At 40.7% G+C, this 21926-nt stretch overlaps 1 protein-coding gene across 2 annotated transcripts; it reads right to left on the reverse strand.

Annotated features, from left to right (window-relative positions):
* Window positions 1-2634: 2634 nt before the first annotated feature.
* LOC115117628 (T-box transcription factor TBX20-like) lies at window positions 2635-16970 on the reverse strand. 2 transcript variants are annotated; one of them, XM_065000057.1, is made up of 9 exons: window positions 16525-16970; window positions 14887-15121; window positions 13933-14097; window positions 13506-13614; window positions 7940-8098; window positions 7415-7491; window positions 5734-5760; window positions 5455-5564; window positions 2635-5212 (listed from the first exon to the last, which is right to left on the reverse strand). In XM_065000057.1, exons 1-9 carry the CDS (start codon window positions 16649-16651, stop codon window positions 4887-4889), a joined length of 1335 nt encoding a protein of 444 aa, XP_064856129.1. In that variant the 5' UTR covers window positions 16652-16970; the 3' UTR covers window positions 2635-4886. The 2 variants fall into 2 exon arrangements, with proteins under 2 accessions (XP_064856129.1, XP_029501975.2); XM_029646115.2 differs by lacking the exon at window positions 5734-5760 and having other exon boundaries at window positions 16525-16967.
* Between the last annotated feature and the right edge of the window lie 4956 nt (window positions 16971-21926).

Raw genomic sequence — 21926 nt, forward strand, 5'->3', positions numbered from 1 at the left:
TTTGAGTCAGTAAAACATGTCTTTCTATCAGCCACTGGGGGGTGCTCTAGGATTTCCCTCCTCTTAGCCCAACAGTCTCAGCCAGTAGAGATGGGCTTTGTGTCAACAAGAGAGGATGGATACATGTATATTTAGAAGTGAAGGATTGAGTTATGATTATGTTATCGGGTGATTTGACCTTTCATCCTAAAGTCGACAATCTACAATTTCTTCATTCTCAAGAGGGCAGCTCAAAGAAACACTGAACATTCTTCAAATGTAACACTTGAACAAACCCGTGCATAGTACCGTGTTACAATCTAGTCAGAGGACACTGAAGTAAATAATGTTGACTTTCCAAATAGAAGATACTTAAATGATTTGTGAAAGAACCGTAACTTGTTGACAATCATTTTTTTGAAGCGTTGTTATTTGACTCTCTTCTGTTATTCTTTATTGTGCACGGTGTAACTTTGTCTGTTATTGTTTATAGTGCTAGCTGTAACTTTGTCTGTTATTGTTTATAGTGCTAGGTGAAACGTTGTCTGTTATTGTTTATAGTGCTAGGTGAAACGTTGTCTGTTATTGTTTATAGTGCTAGGTGAAACGTTGTCTGTTATTGTTTATAGTGCTAGGTGAAACGTTGTCTGTTTTTGTTTATAGTGCTAGGTGAAACGTTGTCTGTTATTGTTTATAGTGCTAGGTGAAGCGTTGTCTGTTATTGTTTATAGTGCTAGGTGAAACGTTGTCTGTTATTGTTTATAGTGCTTGGTGAAACGTTGTCTGTTATTGTTTATAGTGCTAGGTGCAACGTTGTCTGTTATTGTTTATAGTGCTAGGTGCAACGTTGTCTGTTATTGTTTATAGTGCTAGGTGAAACGTTGTCTGTTATTGTTTATAGTGCTAGGTGAAACGTTGTCTGTTATTGTTTATAGTGCTAGGTGAAACATTGTCTGTTATTGTTTATAGTGCTAGGTGCAACGTTGTCTGTTATTGTTTATAGTGCTAGGTGAAACGTTGTCTGTTATTGTTTATAGTAATAGGTGAAACGTTGTCTGTTATTGTTTATAGTAATAGGTGAAACGTTGGGCGCCCAAAGAGGACACAGAGAACGGCAAAGTTCGCTGGAGATGTACTGTTGAGGCCCTTTGCTTTACTAGGAGCTGAAAAGAATGAGTCAAGTAAGTCAAGGGTATATGTTACTGTCTAGTGTATTGAGATATTTAAAGAGATTCTCCGGTACTTTTGAATATTCTTTTGCCAGTAGTTCTGAAAGTATCACTCACGAGCCAAAAGTGGTCCCCGACAATTGCGTACCGTGTCACATATTGTATGTGCAGATATGTGCACCACGTCATTGTTCTCTCTCTCTCACTCTGCTGTGTGTGCATCTTGCTAGCTGTCATTCAAATAGCGACAGTCTGTGGCTCATTGGCTGAAACTCTAATTGCTTGGGGGATGGCCCGCATGGGGGGAAAATATAGGGGAAAGGGCGGCGTAAAGCTACCATAAAACAGTCGCTTTGAAACTAGGGATTTCATGGCTAATGGAGGTAAGATGGTAGTTCTGCTCTTAGATTATGCATGTATGAACTACACATTGACACATCCAACCCAAAGCGGGAGGTTTGAAAAATACTTCCTAGTCCCCAATGTTCTGGAGCATGTCTTTAAATGCATTCTACATAAAGATTGATCTTATTAGCTGTTACAGTTCTGTACAACTCTAGTTATGGTCCTGGTGGAAAGCGATGGAAACACTAAGACTTCACTTGATACATGATGTGCGATTCATTGCATAAAAATAAATAACACTTTGAGACATTTTGGGGGTGATATATATATATATATATTTCTTATGGTTTACAAATAACATATATTTTGAAGCGTCAGATAGTACATTACACATGATCATTTTCAGAGCAGAAATAAATATATTGCACTTAGAAAACCAACAAAACAAATCTTGTTAGATGTCATCCTGTATATTTAGATTACACTTAAAGTAATAATAAAAACACAACAAAAACATGACAAAATCCTTGCAGATCTATCTCCCATGGCATACTTTGAGTGTGCGTACACATTGTTCAAAATGGAAAGTTGAAAGTTACAATCCCCCCCCTTCTACCAAGACTTGGTGAGATTGGCAGACTGCCTACACAAGGACATGTTCATAGATGGGGAGTGAAGTCCAGATGTAGGCTATAGATTGAAGAGAACACCAGTTGAAGACCTTTGTTAGAGTTCTTATGTGAAATTGTTTAACATTGAAAACACTTGCCTCTTTCAACTGAACGCCTTAGACTTAGTGCTCTCACTGGCAATCATCATCTCTGATAGCACCTCGATAAAGCCTCCAAGTCCATTCATTGTGTAGGCTACTGAGAGTTGTCTACTGAGAGTTGTCCTACAACACGTTTTTAACTAAAAACATCCTGCAAAACTGATTCCAACTTCAAACCTGCTGACTGCTTGTGGACACATGGTATGCAAGTGGTGAGTAAGTGTCAACAGTAATGTAAGCTAAATGCAGAGTTAGTGCCCACAATAATATTGTGTTAATTGTAGCCTAATTTATGTGTGTTTTTTGGCTCCATGTGATTGGTTTGTTCAGTATAACGCAATTGAAAGACTCAGCATTGAAAACAAAACCAACAATGAAATACTGTATTAGACCTTCACTTCCATCCAAGTTTGTCCCATTTTGCCCCAAAAAGAGAAATCTTCATACTAAAAATAATTGTCAGGATGTCTTAGCTGTGAATTAGAGGTTTACAAAGTTGCCTTAGTTGTAATTTTCTTGACAAAATAGGATCGGCATTTTACAATAGCATCGGTGTTACGGTGGTAACAAACTGTATGAGACATCATTGAGTGGATGAATCAATCTGCAATTATTCTTTTTTTGAGAGGAGTGGCACTGCAAAGGACCCGATGCATACACTGTATGTTTTGTGTCACTAGCTTAGCTTCTGTGTCATTTTGGTTAGAAGGGGCTAGCTGATAAATCGCCAATGGTGTGACGACCACCTTCCTCTAAGGGGAGGCACCACTGAGTCATTATTTACAGGTGTGGACTTTCTCCCAGAGTGCTGTAGTGTCGACACAGCCTGAGACAGACATAGATCAGGCCACAGTAATCAGGCTTCAGAAAATCAGGCTACAGTAATCAGACTACAGCAATCAGACTACAGTAATCAGGCTACAGTAATCAGGCTACAGTAATCAGGCTACAGTAATCAGGCTTCAGTAATCAGGCTACAGTAATCAGACTACAGTAATTAGGCTACAGTAATCAGGATACAGTAATCAGGCTATAGAGGTTAGGTATTGGTTAGGTGGTGAATCAAGCTTCAGGCCAATACAACAAGAGAAAGTCCATCTTTGCCTTTCAGGGCAGCAGAGTTTGCTGGTTTTCTCTTCCTCTTGGTACTTCATTTATACATGACTGATTTGCCATTGATTGGTTAGAGAAGACAATCCGCTGGTGTTGGGGATACGTTACGACGTAGCGTGGTTTTAGTGCTCTGGGACTTCGCTAGAGAGGTCCTCCAAAGGTCTTCTAGGGCCCATCCACATGTGAGACATGAACAAACATCGCTTTCCGTTGACCACACAAATCAAATACATGTACATGTTTTACTCATTGGATGTAGTACACACAAACATTATGAGGTGAATATAAGCTTTTTGGATGACATAGAAAACTGAAAAAGTAGTTTGAGATCTGGTTGGTGTTGATTTTTTTAAACAAATGTTTTCTGTGTTATCTTTTGCAAACAGCATGCTTCCTATGATATGGCACTCTATGACATTCATCTTATAGTTTGTGTCCTGTGTGTGCGTTTGTGTAGTGTGTGTGTGTGTGTGTGTGTGTGTATGTACATCTTTATGTACTGCTATCAAACGTGATCATCTTCCATTGTAACTTCTTCACAGTACACATGGCTGGCTTTTTAGATGGGAAATAAACAATTGGCTTCTCTCTGTCTCTAGGGCATCTATCCGCACAAATCTGACTACCATGGCAACAGCCAACCTGACTGGAGGAGGCTATAGGATTCTGCCTGCAGAGGAAGCTTAACAGAGTTTGAGTTCAAGTAGGAGAGGAGAGATGTTGCCTCTACCCTAGTTTTTGGTCAGCAAGCAGGGGGAATCCTTTGACTCAGTCTAAAATGGCTGCCATCCCTCCATGCCCCAGCAGCTGAAGTGAAGATAGCGGTGCCCAGGATTGGAAGTTGTGCACTCCCGTAAACTTTTGGAGTCCCATATTCTTCATTGTCCTCAGAAGCTGTGAGAGAACTAACAATTACCACACCCTCTGGTTTTAATGTTTGTAAACCAGACAGTTCACTGGTTCTCCTGTCCATGCTTTTCTGGAGAGTGGGTGCAAAATGAACATTGTAACCAACCGTTGGAGGGCAGGGGCAAACAGTTATCACAAGCAGACCATTACCTATTTCCCACAACACATCACTGTGCATGGTCATCAGTCCTCAGCATCTTTGTTGTGGATTTGTTTTTTATACCTGGATCATCAGTTTTCATATCTGGGTCGTAAATATTCATATGCAGGTCATAAGTGTTCATATCTGGTGTTCATATCAGTCTGTGGGTCTCTGTGTCTGTTCCACCAGGTCCCGTAGGAGTCTGTTTCCTCTCCGGTTCAGCTGTCAGCATGCAGGGCAGCAGCCAGGCAGCCTCTCCAGGTCGTCCAGTCAGTCGCCTCGGCCAGGGGGCTTATTATTTACAAGGACACGGTGGTGACGATGGGTGATGATGCTGAGGCGGACAAATCGGTGAGTCTATCTACTTGTGTGTGGAAGTGTGTCTATAAGCTTAGTTGTAGCTGATGAGGGGCTACTCAGCCAGGCAGTCACCCCAGAGGGAGTCATACAAAGGGGGTCATGACGGTGGAGGAGTGGCGCAGTCCCTGGATGGCAGCGTAGGGGCCCTGCTGGAAGTAGTGGTGGTAGCGGGGCATATGGAAGGAGGGAAGGAGGGCCCGCCGCCCTGCATGGTGCCCGCCAGGGTCGAGTGTGTCAGGGGCATGCCCAGCCGGCTGTAAGGGGGCAGGGAGCCCTGGATGGGGTGGGGCAAGGGGGTGGCCAGGGAGGCGCTGCTGGAGCCCATGGCAGAGAGGGACTGGGGGTGCTGGAAGCCTGAGAAACCAGAGGTGGCAGTGACCCAGGAGCTCAGAGAGAGGTTGTCAGAGGCGGTGAACGCAGAACCTTCGAGTGAGATGGAGAAACACTGTTAGATACCTCTTACTATAATACGGTCATTGATGTTGCACTACATTGACTCAGCGACATTCAAGTGCTCCATTTATGTGAATGACGGTTGTTTGAATTATTTGGTCAAATAATGTGGTAGTAGTGCCACTGAACGACCCTCATTTGGCTCATTAGCATGATGTGCATCTTGTGAAACGTGTGTGATGCCATCATCAGTGTGTGACCAACTCTCTTACCCCTATGTGCGGCGTGGCTGTCATCCCCCAGTGTCTCCTCCTCACCTGCGTAGGTGCGTATTGGCGACCGTGCGTATGAGTGCTTGTGGATCAAACTCTCAACACTTTCCCTGCAGCAAAAACCAAAGAGAAAGGCCCAACATATATCTCTATGTTCACACTTAAACATATTGATACATTCACACCAAAATATGAAAATATCTTATTCTAATATAAAATGTACATTCAGTCCAATATATACTGTATCTGCATTCACACCAATACCCCAAAACAACTCACCAAGATATATCATGTCTTTGCAGTAACCTATAACCCAAATTATATCTTTTATAGTTACACTGGTGACAGACAATACTGAATGTACAGTATGTAGACAATAGATACAAAACATATCAGCACACACAATATATCTGCAGACAGTCAATATATCTGCACACAGTCAATATATCTGTGCACACAGTCAATATATCTGCACACAGTTAATATATCTGTACACACAGTCAATATATCTGCACACAGTTAATATATCTGTACACACAGTCAATATATCTGTACACATTAGGTACTGTATGTAAAAATAACGAGCCCATAACAGTATAGTTAGAAAGGAAAATGTAGGGTCTATAAAATGCCAGTGCAACAAAATCACACATAATGTAGATAAAGATAGAAAAGCCCAGAATACACAACAACATGTTTCAATAGTTGTGATACCTCTTTGGAGCATAAAAGCAAATATCCTTCTTTTCTAAGTATCAAAGTACATAATTAAAGCAGTGTGTGTGTCTTAGTCTTAGTGTGTGTACTCTAACAGAAAGTGCATTAGTTCCCGTGAGTCTTGTCAGACAGCGTCTCAGTGACACAGAGAGGGACAGATATGGTGGTGGTGGAGGAGGAAGGGTCGGTTGGACAGGAGTGGTCTGCATCACAAGAGCCATGCGTCCACATTAGCTCCCCAATTAGGTTAGGAAAGTGCAATATCTGTCAGCGGTGCAGTACAAATGTGTGTGTTTTTATCAGCTCTGGCCTGTCCGGCACAGAGGCCACAGTAGGCCACGACGCAGGGGGCTGGTTTCAATCAGTCACAGCAGCCAATCAAATTACACTGTGTTTTAGTGCAGTGGCTGACTCCAGACTAATGTGATTTCTGCAGCTCCCTGAAGATCAATTGATCAGATCTAATTCACAGCCCTCAAAAAGAGAAAGCCAGAAAGGGGGAGTCGGTTGTCTGGCTGTCTCTTGGCAGTCTTTGACTTTGCTTGTTTGGTTGGGAAATGGCCTGGGATGGTCTGATTTATCAGCTGATTTTGGCAATAGTGCTGGAATTGGCCAATCTAAATAAAAAAAAGTGTGTTTGTTTGGCTGTAGGTCATAAAATCCTTTGGATTGGAGTGTGTGTGTGTGTGTGTGTGCGTGTGCGCGTGTGTGTGTGTGTGTGTGTGTGTGTGTGTTAGCCAGAAGTTTATAGTAGGGTGGGTTGGCATTGCACCCGGGGAAGTCACTCAGATAACCACAAGATATCTATAGAAACAACTATTTCAGACAATTACTGGCATTGAAATAAAAACCAACACTATACAGTAACACAGTCCTCTGTCTAGTTGTAAAACAAATTCAATGTCCTCTCTCCTCCTTTTTCCTCTCAATTTCTCTGTAACATACACACACGTATGCAAAACTGTACCCACACACACACACACACATGCATACCCCCCCTCCACACACACACACACACACACACACACACACACACACACACACACACACACACACACACACACACACACACACACACACACACACCTATTGATCAGAAATAAATAAACACCCAGCATGTGCACTTGCTAATGAGTATATAGCTCCTAACGCGACTACTCTCTCCCAGTTCTATTCCCCTTGTTCATCTTATCCACGCCGGACAGAAATAAACAAACAGGCAAAGACATCAAATTCCCTGTACCTCTCCATGTCCGTCAGTCGGGAGGAGTCTCGGAAGCCTTTCGCAAACGGGTTGCTGTCGATCTTCAGCTTGGTTATCTGGGAAGAAAGAGGCCCGCAAACAGATTAGATGCTATTTTCTCTTTTCTCTCTGTCTCAGAGTCTTATCCCTCTCCCTTTCTGTCTGTCTCGCTCTCTCTATCTTTTTCCATGGGATAGCCAGACTAAACACACAAAGGGAGTCAGGGAGGACCTGGGTGGCAGAACTGGCTTTAGACAGAACTGAACACACTCCCTATGCATGTTGTCTGTAAAACAGCCACACAACCCCCTATATTCAACATATTGTCTCTACCCATAAACACTATCCAGCAACAGAGCACATCCTCCCTGGTGACCCCTGGGTCACGTTCACTAGGCACCATACGGAAGAAAGGAGGTGGGAGTAACTGTAGTCAAATATGAAACGCTTGTCTTGGTTTTCAGTTGTGTGCATTAATAAATAAGACCCTGGTATAGAACAGTTGAGTAGTGATTTACTGCTCACCAGCTGGTTCTGGTAGGCTGTGACCGCGGTAAAGACAGTCTCGGTGAAAACGAAGGTGCGGAACTCCTCTGACTTGAGGTTGAGAAGGGAGGCGGTGTGGTCCTTCTTCTTGATGATGTGGACCCGGGGCTGGTACTTATGCATGGAGTTTAGTATGATCTATAGGGACACAGAGAAGGCAAAACACTGGGTTAGATAGAGAATGAGAGTGAGATGTGGAGTGAGATGACAGGAAGTAGAAAGAGAGAGCATGGTGATAGACGAGGCAAGGTGATCGAGTGAGAGAGGATGACTGGGGTGGCAGTAGAGAGGAGTGTGAAAAGATAAACATGTTAACAGCATGCAGTCTGAGACACATTTCCCTCAGCTCTTATCTGTTCTGCTTGATCCCGATTGTCTGTGAAGATGGCGCTGCAGTGAATAGCAGCCGTCTTATGGGTTCCTGACCAATTCTGCTATTTTGTGTTTTTTTTATGCTGATCATATCTTTTTTGGTACATAATGTCTCCGACATCACTTTCTATGACAACAAAAAGCTTCTGGACATCAGAACAGCTATCACTAATCTCGATCTGGACAGAAATGTCTACTTCTACGAGTCGGCAGCTCTGGACGCTTTGCTTCCTACGGACCAGGCCCTACTCCCCGGGAATCAAAAGAGGAAGCGGCGGCAAAAGAGAGGCAGCAGAGCCGACATCCTGACGAGACTGTCGGCGAGCAAATAGATCGCCATTGCAATCTGTTCTATTGGCAAACATGTAATCACTGGAGAAGAAACTGGATGAGCTCTGTTTGAGACTATCCTATCAACGGGACCTGAAAACCTGTAATATCCTACGTTTCTCAGAGTCGTGGCTGAATGAGGACATGGATATACATGTCACTGTGTTTTCTATGCATCGTCAAGACCGGATGGCAGACTCAGGTAAGAGGAAGGGAGGAGGGTGTGTCTCTTTATTAACAACAGCTGGTGCACGTTCTCTAATGTTAAGGAAGACTCAAGTTTTTGCTCTCCTGAGTTAGAATACCTCATGATAAGTTGCAGACCATACTTTCATCTATATTTTTCGTAGCTGTCTATTTACCACCACAAACCGATGCTGGCACTAAGACAACACTCAACAAGCTGCATATGGTTATAATCAAATAGGAAATGCACATTCAGAGGCAGAGTTTCTCGTGGTCGGTGATTTTACAGCAGGGAAACTGAAATCCATTTTACATTTTTACCAGCATGTCACTTGTGGAACTTTAGGTGACAACTTTAGATCAACTTTATTCTACACACAGAAATGCTTATAAGGCCCTCCCTTTGGCAAATCAGACCATAACTCTATCCTCCTGCTTACATGCAAAAACACAAACAGGAAGTACCTGCCTGGGACTCTACCCACACACTTACACATACTTACACTGACACCCCAACACACACATACACACACCACATATGCCCACAAACACGTAACATGTGTACACATGCACACTGACACCCCAACACATACATACACACACTACATATGCCCACACACACGTAACATGTGTACACATGCACACTGACACCCCAACACATACATACACACACTACATATGCCCACACACACGTAACATGTGTACACATGCACACTGACACCCCAACACATACATACACACACTACATATGCCCACACACACGTAACATGTGTACACATGCACACTGACACCCCAACACACACATACACACACTACATATGCCCACACACACGTAACATGTGTACACATGCATACTGACACCCCAACACACACATACACACACTACATATGCCCACACACACGTAACATGTGTACACATGCACACTGACACCCCAACACATACATACACACACCACATATGCCCACACACACGTAACATGTGTACACATGCACACTGACACCCCAACACATACATACACACACCACATATGCCCACACACACGTAACATGTGTACACATGCACACTGACACCACACACACTCAAACTTAAACACCACATACACTGCTGCTGCAGCTCAGTTAATTATCTATCCTGTTGGCTAGTCACTTTACCCCTACCTACGGTGCATTCGAAAAATATTCAGAGCCCTTCACTGTTTCCACATTTTGTTATGTTACAGTCTGATTCAATTTTTTCCCTCATCAATCTACACACAATACCCCATAATGATAAAGCGAAAAACAGGTTTTTAGACATTTTTGAAAATTAATAACAAATAAAAAACAGAAATACCTTATTTACGTAAGATTTCAGACCCTTTGCTATGAGACTGCTATGAGCTCCTGGTGCATCCTGTTTCCATTGATCATCCTTGAGATATTTCTACAACTTGATTGGAGTCCACTTGTGGTAAATTCAATTGATTGGACATGATTTGGAAAGGCACACACACCTGTCTATATAAGGTCCCACAGTTGACAGTGCATGTCAGAGCAAAAACCAAGCCATGAGGTTAAAGGAATTGTCCGTAGAGCTCAGAGACAGGATTGTGTCGAGGCACAGATCTGGGGAAGCGTACCAAAATATTTTGCAGTGTTGAAGGTTGGCAGGTAGCCTAATGGTTAGAACATTGGGCCAGTAACCAAAAGGTTGCTAGATTGAATCCCCGAGCTGACAAGGTAAAAATCTGTTAATCCCTAAACAAGGCAGTTAACCCACTGTTCCTAGGCTGTCATTGTAAAGAAGAATTTGTTCTTAACTGACTTGCCTAGTTAACTACAGTAAAAAAAAATAAAAGGCCCCCAAGAACACAGTGGCCTCCATCATTCTTAAATTGAAGAAGCTTGGAACCACCAAGACTCTTCCTAGAGCTGGCTGCCTGGCCAAACTGAGCAATTGGGGGAGAATGACCTAGGTCAGGGAGGTGACCCGAAGGTCTCTCTGACAGAGCTCCAGAGTTCCTCTGTGGAGATGGGAGAACATTCCAGAATCACAACCGTCTCTGCAGCACTCCACCAATCACGCCTTAATTGTAGAGTGGCCAGACGGAAGCCACTCCTCAGTAAAAGGAACATGACCACCTGCTTGAGGAAACCTGGCATCATCCCTACAGTGAAGGTGCTGTGGGGATGTTTTTCAGGGATGTTTTTCAGTGGCAGGGACTGGGAGACTAGTCAGGATCGAGGGAAAGATGAGGGGAGCAAACCTTCTCCAGAGCGCTCCGGACCTCAGACTGGGGCGAAGGTTCACCTTCCAACAGCACAACGACCCTAATCACACAGCCAAGACAACGCAGGAGTGGCTTTGGGACAAGTCTCTGAATGTCCTTGCGTGACCCAGCCAGAGCCCGGACTTGAACCTGATCGAACATCTCTGGAGAGACCTGAAAATAGCTGTGCAGCGACGCTCTCCATCCAACCTGACAGAGCTTGAGAGGATCTGCAGAGAAGAATGGGAGAAACTCCCTAAATACAGGTGTGCCAAGCTTGTAGAGTCATATCCAGGAAGACCAGAGGCTGTAATCGCTGCCAAAGGTGCTTCAATAAAGTACTGAGTAAAGGGTCTGAATACTTATGTAAATGTGATATTGTCTTTTTTCCCATACATTTCCTAAAATAAAATAAAAATGTTTTGGCTTTGTCTTTATGGGGTATTGTGTGTAGATTGATGAAGGGGGGACACACACTATTTAATACATTGTAGAATAAGGCTGTAACGTAACAAAATGTGGAAAAGGTAATGGGGTCTGAATACTTTCCCAATGCACTGTATATCTACATATCGACCTCAATTACCTCATACCCTTGCACATCAAATCGGTAATGGTACTCCCTGTATATAGCCATGTTATTTGTATGCATTATTGTTATTCATGTATTTACAGTATTCCCCATTCATGTATTTACAGTATTTCTATTTTTATTGTATATTTGTTATCTTTATTTTTAACTTAGCATTGTTGGAAAAGGACCCATAGGTAAGCTTTTCACTGTTAGTCTACACCTGCTGTTCACGAAGCATATGACAAGTACAATTTGATTTGATGAAGAGCATTTCTCCTTTATCTGACTCCATAGCCTATACAGTGGCTCAGCAAGAATGATCTATTGTGTTACGGTGTGGCTGTGGGGAGTTAGTCTGCTATACTCTGGTTCAGATCCCTATGATTCACATTTAGATGCATACTGTATACTGTATGTGAGACTATACTGGGCAAAGGAGATGTGGTATGGTATGGTGTCCTAAGAACTAGGAGTCCCTGCCTGCCTTCATCAACATTCAGCTACAATTCTCACAGTTGACACATCTCAACTTGAACTTGTGCATGTATAGGAAGCAATGGGAACAAAACGATGTATTGTTTGAAATATGCAGGCTTATCTCAAGTCAGAATTTCTGTTCCTGAGAATGATGAAACAGAGTGAGCTGTTGAAAGCTGCCTGTTAAAAGCTGCCAGGTGCACTATAACACGTGTGTCTTGTGTCAGTGCAATTTCAAATGACTAGCCTATAAAACGACATTCACTGTCAAGGTTTTCGAAAAGTATTCTATTTGAATGCCAATTATTCGTGCGGTTAAAAGCGTGCACGAATCTCTCTTAAATTCCATATTGGTAACCATTAGAGATATGTTTTAGATCAACAGGAAACATGGTGTGTTTTATCCTATCTAATCAGCTTCATCTGTCTTTACATGCGTCACGAAAATCAAAAACATCGTCCACATTGTTTAGCAAATATATATCTGCTTTTGTCATCATATCGCAATGCTCTCGCCTTTAGGCCTACTCTTTTTATCTATCGAATACCACGGACATGCCCTCGAAATTAAACGTGTTTGTGCATAAATTCAAGGAGACGTTTTTCGCACAACCTGTTGGTTTGGTATGGTGTAGGCTAATCAGTGTATGATGTTTGCCTAATACTGTTAATAATGTAAATGAATGGTGTTGCATGGGACACATATTCCATTATTGTTATCGTTTCTGCACTATAGGCTGAGAGTTCTTTAGTTTAGCACGTGTTTCTCCTTAAAATGTACGCCCTATTAATTTCCCTTACCGAAAAAAACATGATTTCAATTTAAAGAAAATATTAATTTAAATGATCAAATGTAACTGGATATTCACAGGTGAAACAAAGAAACTTGTGGATTTTGAATCCAACACGTCTCTGATTTACAGTTAAGAACATTTCATTTCCCAATAACATGTGAAAGAGATCTGGAAAAAATGATATCCCATGAGAAAATTACACGAGATTTTATGGAAAGTTTACAGGGCAATTCTTTCATCAATCATCTGCCAGTATGTTTATTTATTTAAACCGTTATAATCCCATCTAAACACAATTCCCATACATCTTTTAGAAATATCCCCCAAATTAGGATTTTCATTTGTCAATATTGTTTACACTTTAAGATAATATTTTTTAATCCAATATTGAACGGGGAAACTCTCCACAAGTCATTGATCAGTTCTAAAATGAGGATAGCCTGTATGGGAGTTTTCTCGGGTTAGGCTATACAGCCTTCTAGTGATTTCATGTTTCAGTTCATGTCAGAAATAACATAAATCTGCTTCACTGTTTCAATACCAATGACAAATCAATAACATACGTGTCCATGTTGGTCCAGTTCGTTGTTGGTGAGCTTTACTTTCTCGAAAGACACCATTTGTTTGAGCAGCTGTTCCCCAGTGAAAGGAGAGTCAGGGTGCACGTATAACCTGCAATATAAATGCAATATGTATATTAAAATACATTTTACACTTGAAAAGGTCTATGCAAACACAGAAAAACCTATTATCATGCTATTCAAAATCAAAAGGGTCGATTTGTTCCAATGCAGACATTTGTCGGTCAAGATTTTAAAAAATACTTCAAACATGTATTTATCTAAGCCATATAGTGTATTTGCTATCCATATACCAATAATTAGCGTCAATGGCTACTACCACATACCATTTTGTGAATGCTTTTGACATGAAGAATCGTGCATAAAAGCCTCTCAGTACCGAAAGACGAGTGTAAAAAAAGTCACCCACCTTGCAGGCAGAGGAGGGTCCGCCTTGCCCGCCACGAGCCAGGACGACCTGTGGTAGGCGTATCGGTAGCGTTTGTTGTCGACCGGAACAATGTCCATCAGCACGATGTATTTGGCGTCCGGGTCCACCCCGGAGAAGGACACACGGATGGTGGGGAACATTCTTCTGTTGGAGGAGAAGAGAGACGGTAAACACAACGACGAGACAAACCCACGCCAACCATTTTCGCTGAGAGGAAAATATTTACTCAAACCTTTGCTCCAAGTAAAATATAAAACGATGAGAGTCATATTTCACTGAATTAATTTGTCCTTAAATATTATCAATGGCTCCCGTTTTGTATGAGGTTTACGTGTTTCCTTTATCTGTAGGCTATTTGATTAAACATGTTTTTAGCGTGAGGCATATTCCCTATATATTTTTTAATAGATATTCATGGCAGGGAGAATATTTGCCTACAATATATTTTGAACATCATTACGTTTTTCTAGGAAAATTATTTTGCCTAAATTATGTTAATATTTATACAAATGTTTTTATTTCTCAACATTTAGAATGGTAAATCGATTACATAATTACCCTTAGACTCTAAAAATGTCCACGCATGGGAGGTGCGCTACAATGATTTGTGGTGCAATTATCGCACAGTTTATGTAAATAAACAGAATATCTCTGCCGAAATTAGTCTTATTATAGGCTACATATTAATTGCATTTTTTTTTTAAATGAGCCTGCAAAATACAAAACAGAACATCCAATTACCCAATGCTTAATATGACATGGGTAATCAGATAGGTTTAATAACGGTATTATAAAATGTTATAAAATGTAGCTTTAGTTTGCTTCTCAGGCTATAATTGTCGTTCACATTTAAAAAGTAAAATAGGCCTACGTGGTTGTCGATAATGTAGGATTCGATAATATAATATTTTGTAGTGAGAAATTTAAGTTTACCTTCCGGATTTTGTGATGATCATCTCGGTGCCGAGATCATGGAATTTGTCCCAGAGTTCTTTGGTCTCTAAAGTGCAGGAGATTTTGGCCATCTCCTCGCTGGGAACACTGGGAGTGGTGGGGATCAGCGGCTCTGTGCACACTGGATGCGCGCTCCCGCTGAAATCTCCGAGCCCATCTAGAGAAGACAGCTCTCCCAAACCTTGGTTACAGGAGGACTTCTCCACGAATTGTTCTATGGATGAAAAAACACCATGTTCAAATGCTGGTTTCATTTGTTTATTTTTACTGCAGCTAAAATATATCTCTCTCTCTCTCTCTATATATATATATGTGTGTGTGTGTGTGTGAATTTTTACAATGCGTAGCCTGATATATGTTCAAAGCAATGTAAAAACTCATAGGCATAGATGTTTAAAAATGTCATTAATTGGTTATTATTATTTAGCTTTAAATTAGTTAAACACAACTAGCCTAGTAGCCTATAGATATATACATTCCAATACAATGATTTGTATTCAAATAAATTAAAAACATTATCAATACATGTGAGGGGTATTTGACAAATGCAAGAATATACATTAAAAGTAAGATGAATGTTTTTTCCATTTGCTTTCAATTGAACGACATTAAATTAGCCTACAACAAATTTCAAAAGTGCAACTGAATCACAAAAACAACATATTGGTTATTTCAGTAGGCTACAAATGGCCACGCTATTTCGAAGAGATATTCAGTTAAATTCAAAACACTTTTTTTTAAACTCACAATGATATAGTTAACAGCAATGTCCGTGTTATATTTCTCTGTCAGTAATTGCATACAGGTCTAGTCTACTAACCCATGTCTCCATGAATTCACTGAATGCTAATATTTATTTGACGAAAAAGTTCAATTGTACTTTTTTTCTTGGATAAATTGAAAAGTCAACTTGATTTAATCAAATTTTCAGCAACATGTTTGCAATTATCAGCAAGCACCACTACAGCCAGCATGATATGTCTGGATAGAGAAAATTCTGATATAATGTTGATATCTCTGTTTCATTAGTCCATACACTTTTTGTTGACACTGGACACAATAATCGTTTAATTCAGAGCCTATTCAGTGAACCATAGGCCTACTGAATACATATTTGCGTAGGCCAACATCTGTAAAATACATCAACAATTTTTATGCTCATACTTTTTATCCTCGTGCTTTATGTTCGTATATTTTATTATTTCTTATTGTTGTTGCATTGACGAGATGGAACCTGCAAGTAAGAATTTCCTTGAATGAGGTATATCCATGCGTATCGCGTACATACGACTAATAAAACTTGGAACTGAAACTTTTGCTGACAGTCTATGAACGGTGTTGTGCACTGCCTGATTTTTGGACCAACATTTTGTGAAAGACATCGTCATGTGAGACATCTTAAATTAAGGTTCTCTGTCATTTCCCCATAGGCCCATTGAACATTGTGGCTATAGAAGTAGGCCTATAGACAACCCTTTTTTTCTCCATAGCATAATCGAAGTCAATTGACTTGATTTCAACAATCTAACAAACAATATAGCCAATAAGGAAACTATCGATTGTAGGCTATATTGAAAATGTGAATTATATGTAAGGCACTGTGCGCGATCTGCTTACCAAGTGGCTTGATGGTGTTTTCATCGGTTTCCTTGTCCTTCGTTTTTCCACTTGACATGATAGCGGCTATCGAGAACGCGTTTGCCCTGGAGGAGAGCTGTGGCTTCGGGGAAGAGGTGTACTCCATGGTGAGAGTAGTACAAGTAAATCGTCCAAAAGCGCAAACCGCTCGCGGAGTGAGCTCTGTAGATTTATTGGCAGGCTGCACACAAAAACGCTGAAAAAAATGGAAGCTACTTCGACTGATTTTTGAACAGGTATGCTCTTCGTCTATTACAAAACAAAATTAAAACACTCTCCGTTTTTGACTCGTTGAACACATTGTCAAAAACCGACTAATCGTTGTGCGTCTCCACTCCAGTGGCAAAGTCTTCATTGGGACTGTTGAATCTTTGCACTGCTCTTAATTTTAGCCAACCCCACTCCCCACTCCATCCCGATCGTGTGCAGCCAATCGCCGCTTTAGTGTCGACGTCACATACTGTCCTGCAAACTGAATTGAAGCCCAACAGCCTATTAAAAACACATTTTCTTCCGATTCCGACCATTAGCCCAAATCTAGAGGGAACCTAACCGCGACCCGACACTTCACACATCAGGAGATAGGCTGGACGCACTTTGTTGTTGTAGCTGCTTGATTTGACCCGTTAATGTAGCCCATTGAGTGATAAAATGATATGTACACTCATCTCTGATTGAGAAAAAATGCTGCATTTACATAATCGTCAATATTTAGGACAAAATTATAACTGTCGTCATCATTTAGCTTTTACCGTAAAAAATATTATGTTTAATTTCTGAGGTGCATCAAGCAATCGTTTTCAATTTGTTCGCCCCATCAAATTCCTATAATGATCATTTTGTTTTGTTCATTTTGTTTATTTTGCAAAATTCTTCGATACATTTGAAAGCATGGAAGATGTCCTGTGTTCAGTGGTCATTTCAACTAATGTTATACCTACCCATGGATTCTTGTACAATATACAGTGTAGGCCACACTTTCTCACATAATCTATAATAATGTATACTGATTTGTATAGGCTATGTTTTTTGTTGTAATTTGAGTCCGATATATTTAACGAAACCTTTCATCAGAATATGTTTATAATATGTCGACACAGTTCTTGAATCCATAGCTCCGGAATTTGAGAGTTCCTAGGCCTATACCTTTACAACATATATTTAAACTGGCTAACTAACATAATATAAATTCACATTCCAACTGGGAGCGTATTAAAATCTGCTCAAACAATCTATTCTGCAACACATTTAATCATTTACTCGAACTGATTTATAATAATAGCCGGGATACAAACTAACATTTTTTTTATTATAAATAGAGAGGGGAAGAGATACGGAATCTCGAGACACATAGTAGGCTATTTGACCCTGCAAGTAACTCAATGTTTGTGAGAATAGGCCTCCTCAGACGGACTACTAATGTGCAGTATTATAGAGTGCAGGGGCAGCACAGGCTTAATCTGTGCTATGACACACACCAGTGCGTCCCTAATCTGGCCCCTCTCCCTTTACTCCCTCACCGCCTTCAGTTTTATGCACGAGCCCTTGCACCTACATTTGTTTATTTTTCGATGTTGTTTTCTTCCGATTGGACATTTTCTGGTGTGTTGTAGGCTACTATTCTTCTTCTTATTATTATTATTATTGTTATTATTATTATTATTATTAGTAGCAGTATTAGTAGCCTAATAGTATTAACATTTTTATTATGCTTTTATAGCATTTATTACAATGCTGTAATCACCCCAGCAGCCTACTATTTTTAACCAAAAGCCATAAAAACGCAAGGAACGTTTGTTTAAAGGGAAAAGAGGCTGTTATGTGATCGAATAGTTAAAAAGCAGGCAATGTCCTCGCCTATTCAGCCTACTATAGTTATAGCCTGGGTATAATAACATGTAGGCCTGCACAACATTGTAATATCACATTTTCTTTAGTAGCATAGACTACATACAATCTGTAACATTTTCCCAAATAATGTAGCCTAAAAATGTGTATAGTAGGCCTGCACTTTTAGAAAAAAAGGTTTTGGATAGAACCAAAAAAATGTTATATGCTTGCTTCATATATGGCACCCTTAAGGTTCTATATAGAACCAAAATTGGTTCCATATAGAACCCTCAGTGAAGAAAAACCCCTGGGGTTCTGATTAAATAACCCTACAAATAACCTTTAGGGTGCCATACATGAAGCAAGCAATAGAACCCTTTTTGGTTCTATCCAGAACCTTTTTTCAGGCTGGGCTTAAGCCTAAAACCTACATTTAACATTGTGCTGAAGGCAACAAAAAAAAAATCTTAAAATAGCCAGGCTAGAAAAAAAACACGGAACGCTTCCTCGGCTGCATCCCCTTCTCTGCCCCCCTCCCTGTCGTTGTTGAGATCCTATTTTCCCATATCCATTCTCCCACTTGTCGCACTCACTGACGCATGTCGGCTGCGCGCCTATAAGTATAGCCTATATTTCAAAAGCGCTGACTCCGGTGTATTCCGGGGTGGAGGGATCACCTCTCGTCCTCAATGTCACTCACTCTCCCGGAGAGCTGGGCCGGCGTTTACATGAACACTGAGGTAGGAGATCCACAGGGCACTAAACCCATTAAGGCGGCTCCCGGATGCAAATCCGATGCTGCAGATATTTAATAAGGGACCTGTGCTGGCAAATTTGATTACTTTGCAATTGCCAGCGGATAATGTGCTAAAAGCTTTCCCACTTAGCGTAACTCCTTACCGAATATTATTCACACTTTGGGGGCCGGTGGCTGGAGGCGACTCTTAAAGACACAGCAAACCTGAGAGCATATTCAAAAGCTGGTGGTCATTGGTTATTATGGCCATATTGGCTACCAGAAGAAACCAAGATGGACCTGTTGGACCTTTCTCCCATTTTGTAGGTTAGTTTATATGGCCCCCATAAGAATTGGAATATCAACACAATCGATGTGTTTGATTGATGATTGTAGAAGTATGTACTGTATAGGCTATACATTATTTCTTTCGATGTTTTGAATGGAAGCGGAATACAAATATAAGCAGTATGACGTGTCAAATTCCCCAACAATCAATGGAGGTCGGAAGGCGCGCCCCCTCCCTCCCGTCCATACGTCAGCTATGATCCTCCTGCACGGTGGAAACATCAGCTGTGATCCTCCTGCACGATGAAAAGAGACATCCATTCGTAATTCAACGTTTAAATATTTATAATTTGCCATGATTGAGTAATATTTTATGCACGCGAAGTTGTCTACCCAAAGTTATGCATCAGTGATCACGAGGAAAGCATCTAACGGCATTTGCTAGGTACCTTTTCATCGTACTGTTTATATAATCAATATGATCAATAGTTTCATCTAGCTCATTATTATTTGAGAATGAGTGTTTATCGCTGAACTAAGAAACAGAAACACTTGTGCTGCATGGTGTTAATGACGTGGACATTTCTCCCGCGGCTTCCACAGAGGGCTTCCACAGAGTGCCACTGGGTTTCTTTCATTCAACAACCCACTGGGCAAAAACTGGTTGAATCAACGTTGTTTCCACGTCATAAAAAAAAATATATGTGAAGAAGTTGAATCAACATGGAAAACTGATTGGATTTGAAAAAAAGTCAGACTTTTAAAAAACAAAATAAATTCTTTACCTAAATCCAATGACATATTTTGTTGATTTCCTGTTGAATTCAGATTAGTTGAAATTTCAACCAAATGTAAATCAAATGTAGACATTGAACTGACATTTGTGCACAGTGGTAAGGAACCAACTGGGTCGTTCCAGATAGCAATATAACAATGGGTGATAACTACAGATACAACCCTGGCACTTAAGGATATGACAATTAAAAGATTTGAGCAATTATTTCGGTGGAGAGCTGGGGCACATGTAAGGGTCAGTGCCCACGGAATCATAGCATATCCCGGAGGAGTGGAATGGAGGAAAATAATCGCCAGTTGATTGAATTGAATCCCTCGATGTTAGAGCCACAGTAATGAAATGGGTTGTTGTGGCCAACACCCGACCGGACCCGTTCACCGCCCCCACAATTTTTACCACATTACAGACCATGGCAACAGGGCGAATATTTGCCTACAGATGGAATACATTTAGACAGTCGTTTTTTTTTATCCTGTGCTTGCATGTCCATGTAAATCCCGTTTATCACACACCAGGCCTTTAAATACATCACTACCCAATATCCACCTACAGAGCTTGTAGGGTAAAAATGTACACTTATTTATGAATACATCTGAAATAACGTGATAAGGACACAAAGGTAGCCTAATATTTAGCCCGACTGTATGTATAGTGGTCTATATTTACATAATGTCAATAACGTGAAAATTACAGGCCAATTGTTTTGTGAGTGTTTGGCTTACTCAACTAAATCATAATATGATTAGTTGAGTTATTATTGGAATATCTGATGAATTAATGAATTGGCATTTTCATAACACTTTTCCAAATCAGTTTGTTTGCTCTCTGTGTATGAGACTGGTATTAAAACATACACATTTATCCATTCATAAACCAGAACTGAAACATGTTCTAAAAAGTGTTCTAAGACATATCTTGCATCCCAGCAAATCATTTATTTTCATTTGTGCATTTATCATGAAATATTTTGAACCTATCACAAAAATCGTAAACTGTTTTACAAAAGAGGTGACCAAAATAATGAAACATAAAAAATGTGTACAGTTGAAGTCGGAAGTTTACATACATCTTAGCCAAATACATTTCAACTCAGTTTTTGACAAGTCCTGACATTTAATCGAAGTCAACATTCCCTGTTTTAGGTCACTACTTTATTTTAAGAATGTGAAATGTCAGAATAATAGCAGTGAGAATGATTTATTTCAGCTTTTATTTCTTTCATCACATTCCCAGTGGGTCAGAAGTTTACATACACTCAATTAGTATTTGGTAGCATTGCCTTTAAATTGTTTAACTTAGGTCAAACGTTTTGTGTAGCCTTCCACAAGCTTCCCACAATACGTTGGGTGGATTGTGGCCCATTCCTCCTGACAGAGCTGGTGCAACTGAGTCAGGTTTGTAGGCCTCCTTGCTCGCACACGCTTTTTCAGTTCTGCCTACAAATTTTCTGTAGGGTTGAGGTCAGGGCTTTGTGATGGCCACTCCAATATCTTGACTTTGTTGTCCTTAAGCCTTTTTGCCACAACTTTGGAAGTATGCTTGGGGTCATTGTCCATTTGGAAGACCCGTTTGCAACCAAGTTTTAACTTCCTGACTGATGTCTTGAGATGTTGCTTCAATATATCCACGTAATCTTCCTGTAGCAAAGCACCCCCCACAACACGATGCTGCCACCCCCGTGCTTCACGGTTGGCATGGTGTTCTTCAGCTTGCAAGCATCCCCCTTTTTCC

This window comes from Oncorhynchus nerka, linkage group LG14 (genome assembly GCF_034236695.1).
Source record: "Oncorhynchus nerka isolate Pitt River linkage group LG14, Oner_Uvic_2.0, whole genome shotgun sequence".
Classification (NCBI taxonomy): domain Eukaryota; kingdom Metazoa; phylum Chordata; class Actinopteri; order Salmoniformes; family Salmonidae; genus Oncorhynchus; species Oncorhynchus nerka.

Excerpts from the sequence above, each read along its gene's own strand:
- LOC115117628 (XM_065000057.1), bottom strand. The coding sequence starts at position 16,651 with ATGGAGTACACCTCTTCCCCGAAGCCACAGCTCTCCTCCAGGGCAAAC. Across the intron at positions 14,098-14,886 it reads ATCATCACAAAATCCGGAAG|AAGAATGTTCCCCACCATCC; the intron begins GTAAACTTAAAT and ends CTCCTCCAACAG. Across the intron at positions 5,565-5,733 it reads CAAAGACATGATATATCTTG|GGAAAGTGTTGAGAGTTTGA; the intron begins GTGAGTTGTTTT and ends TTTTTGCTGCAG.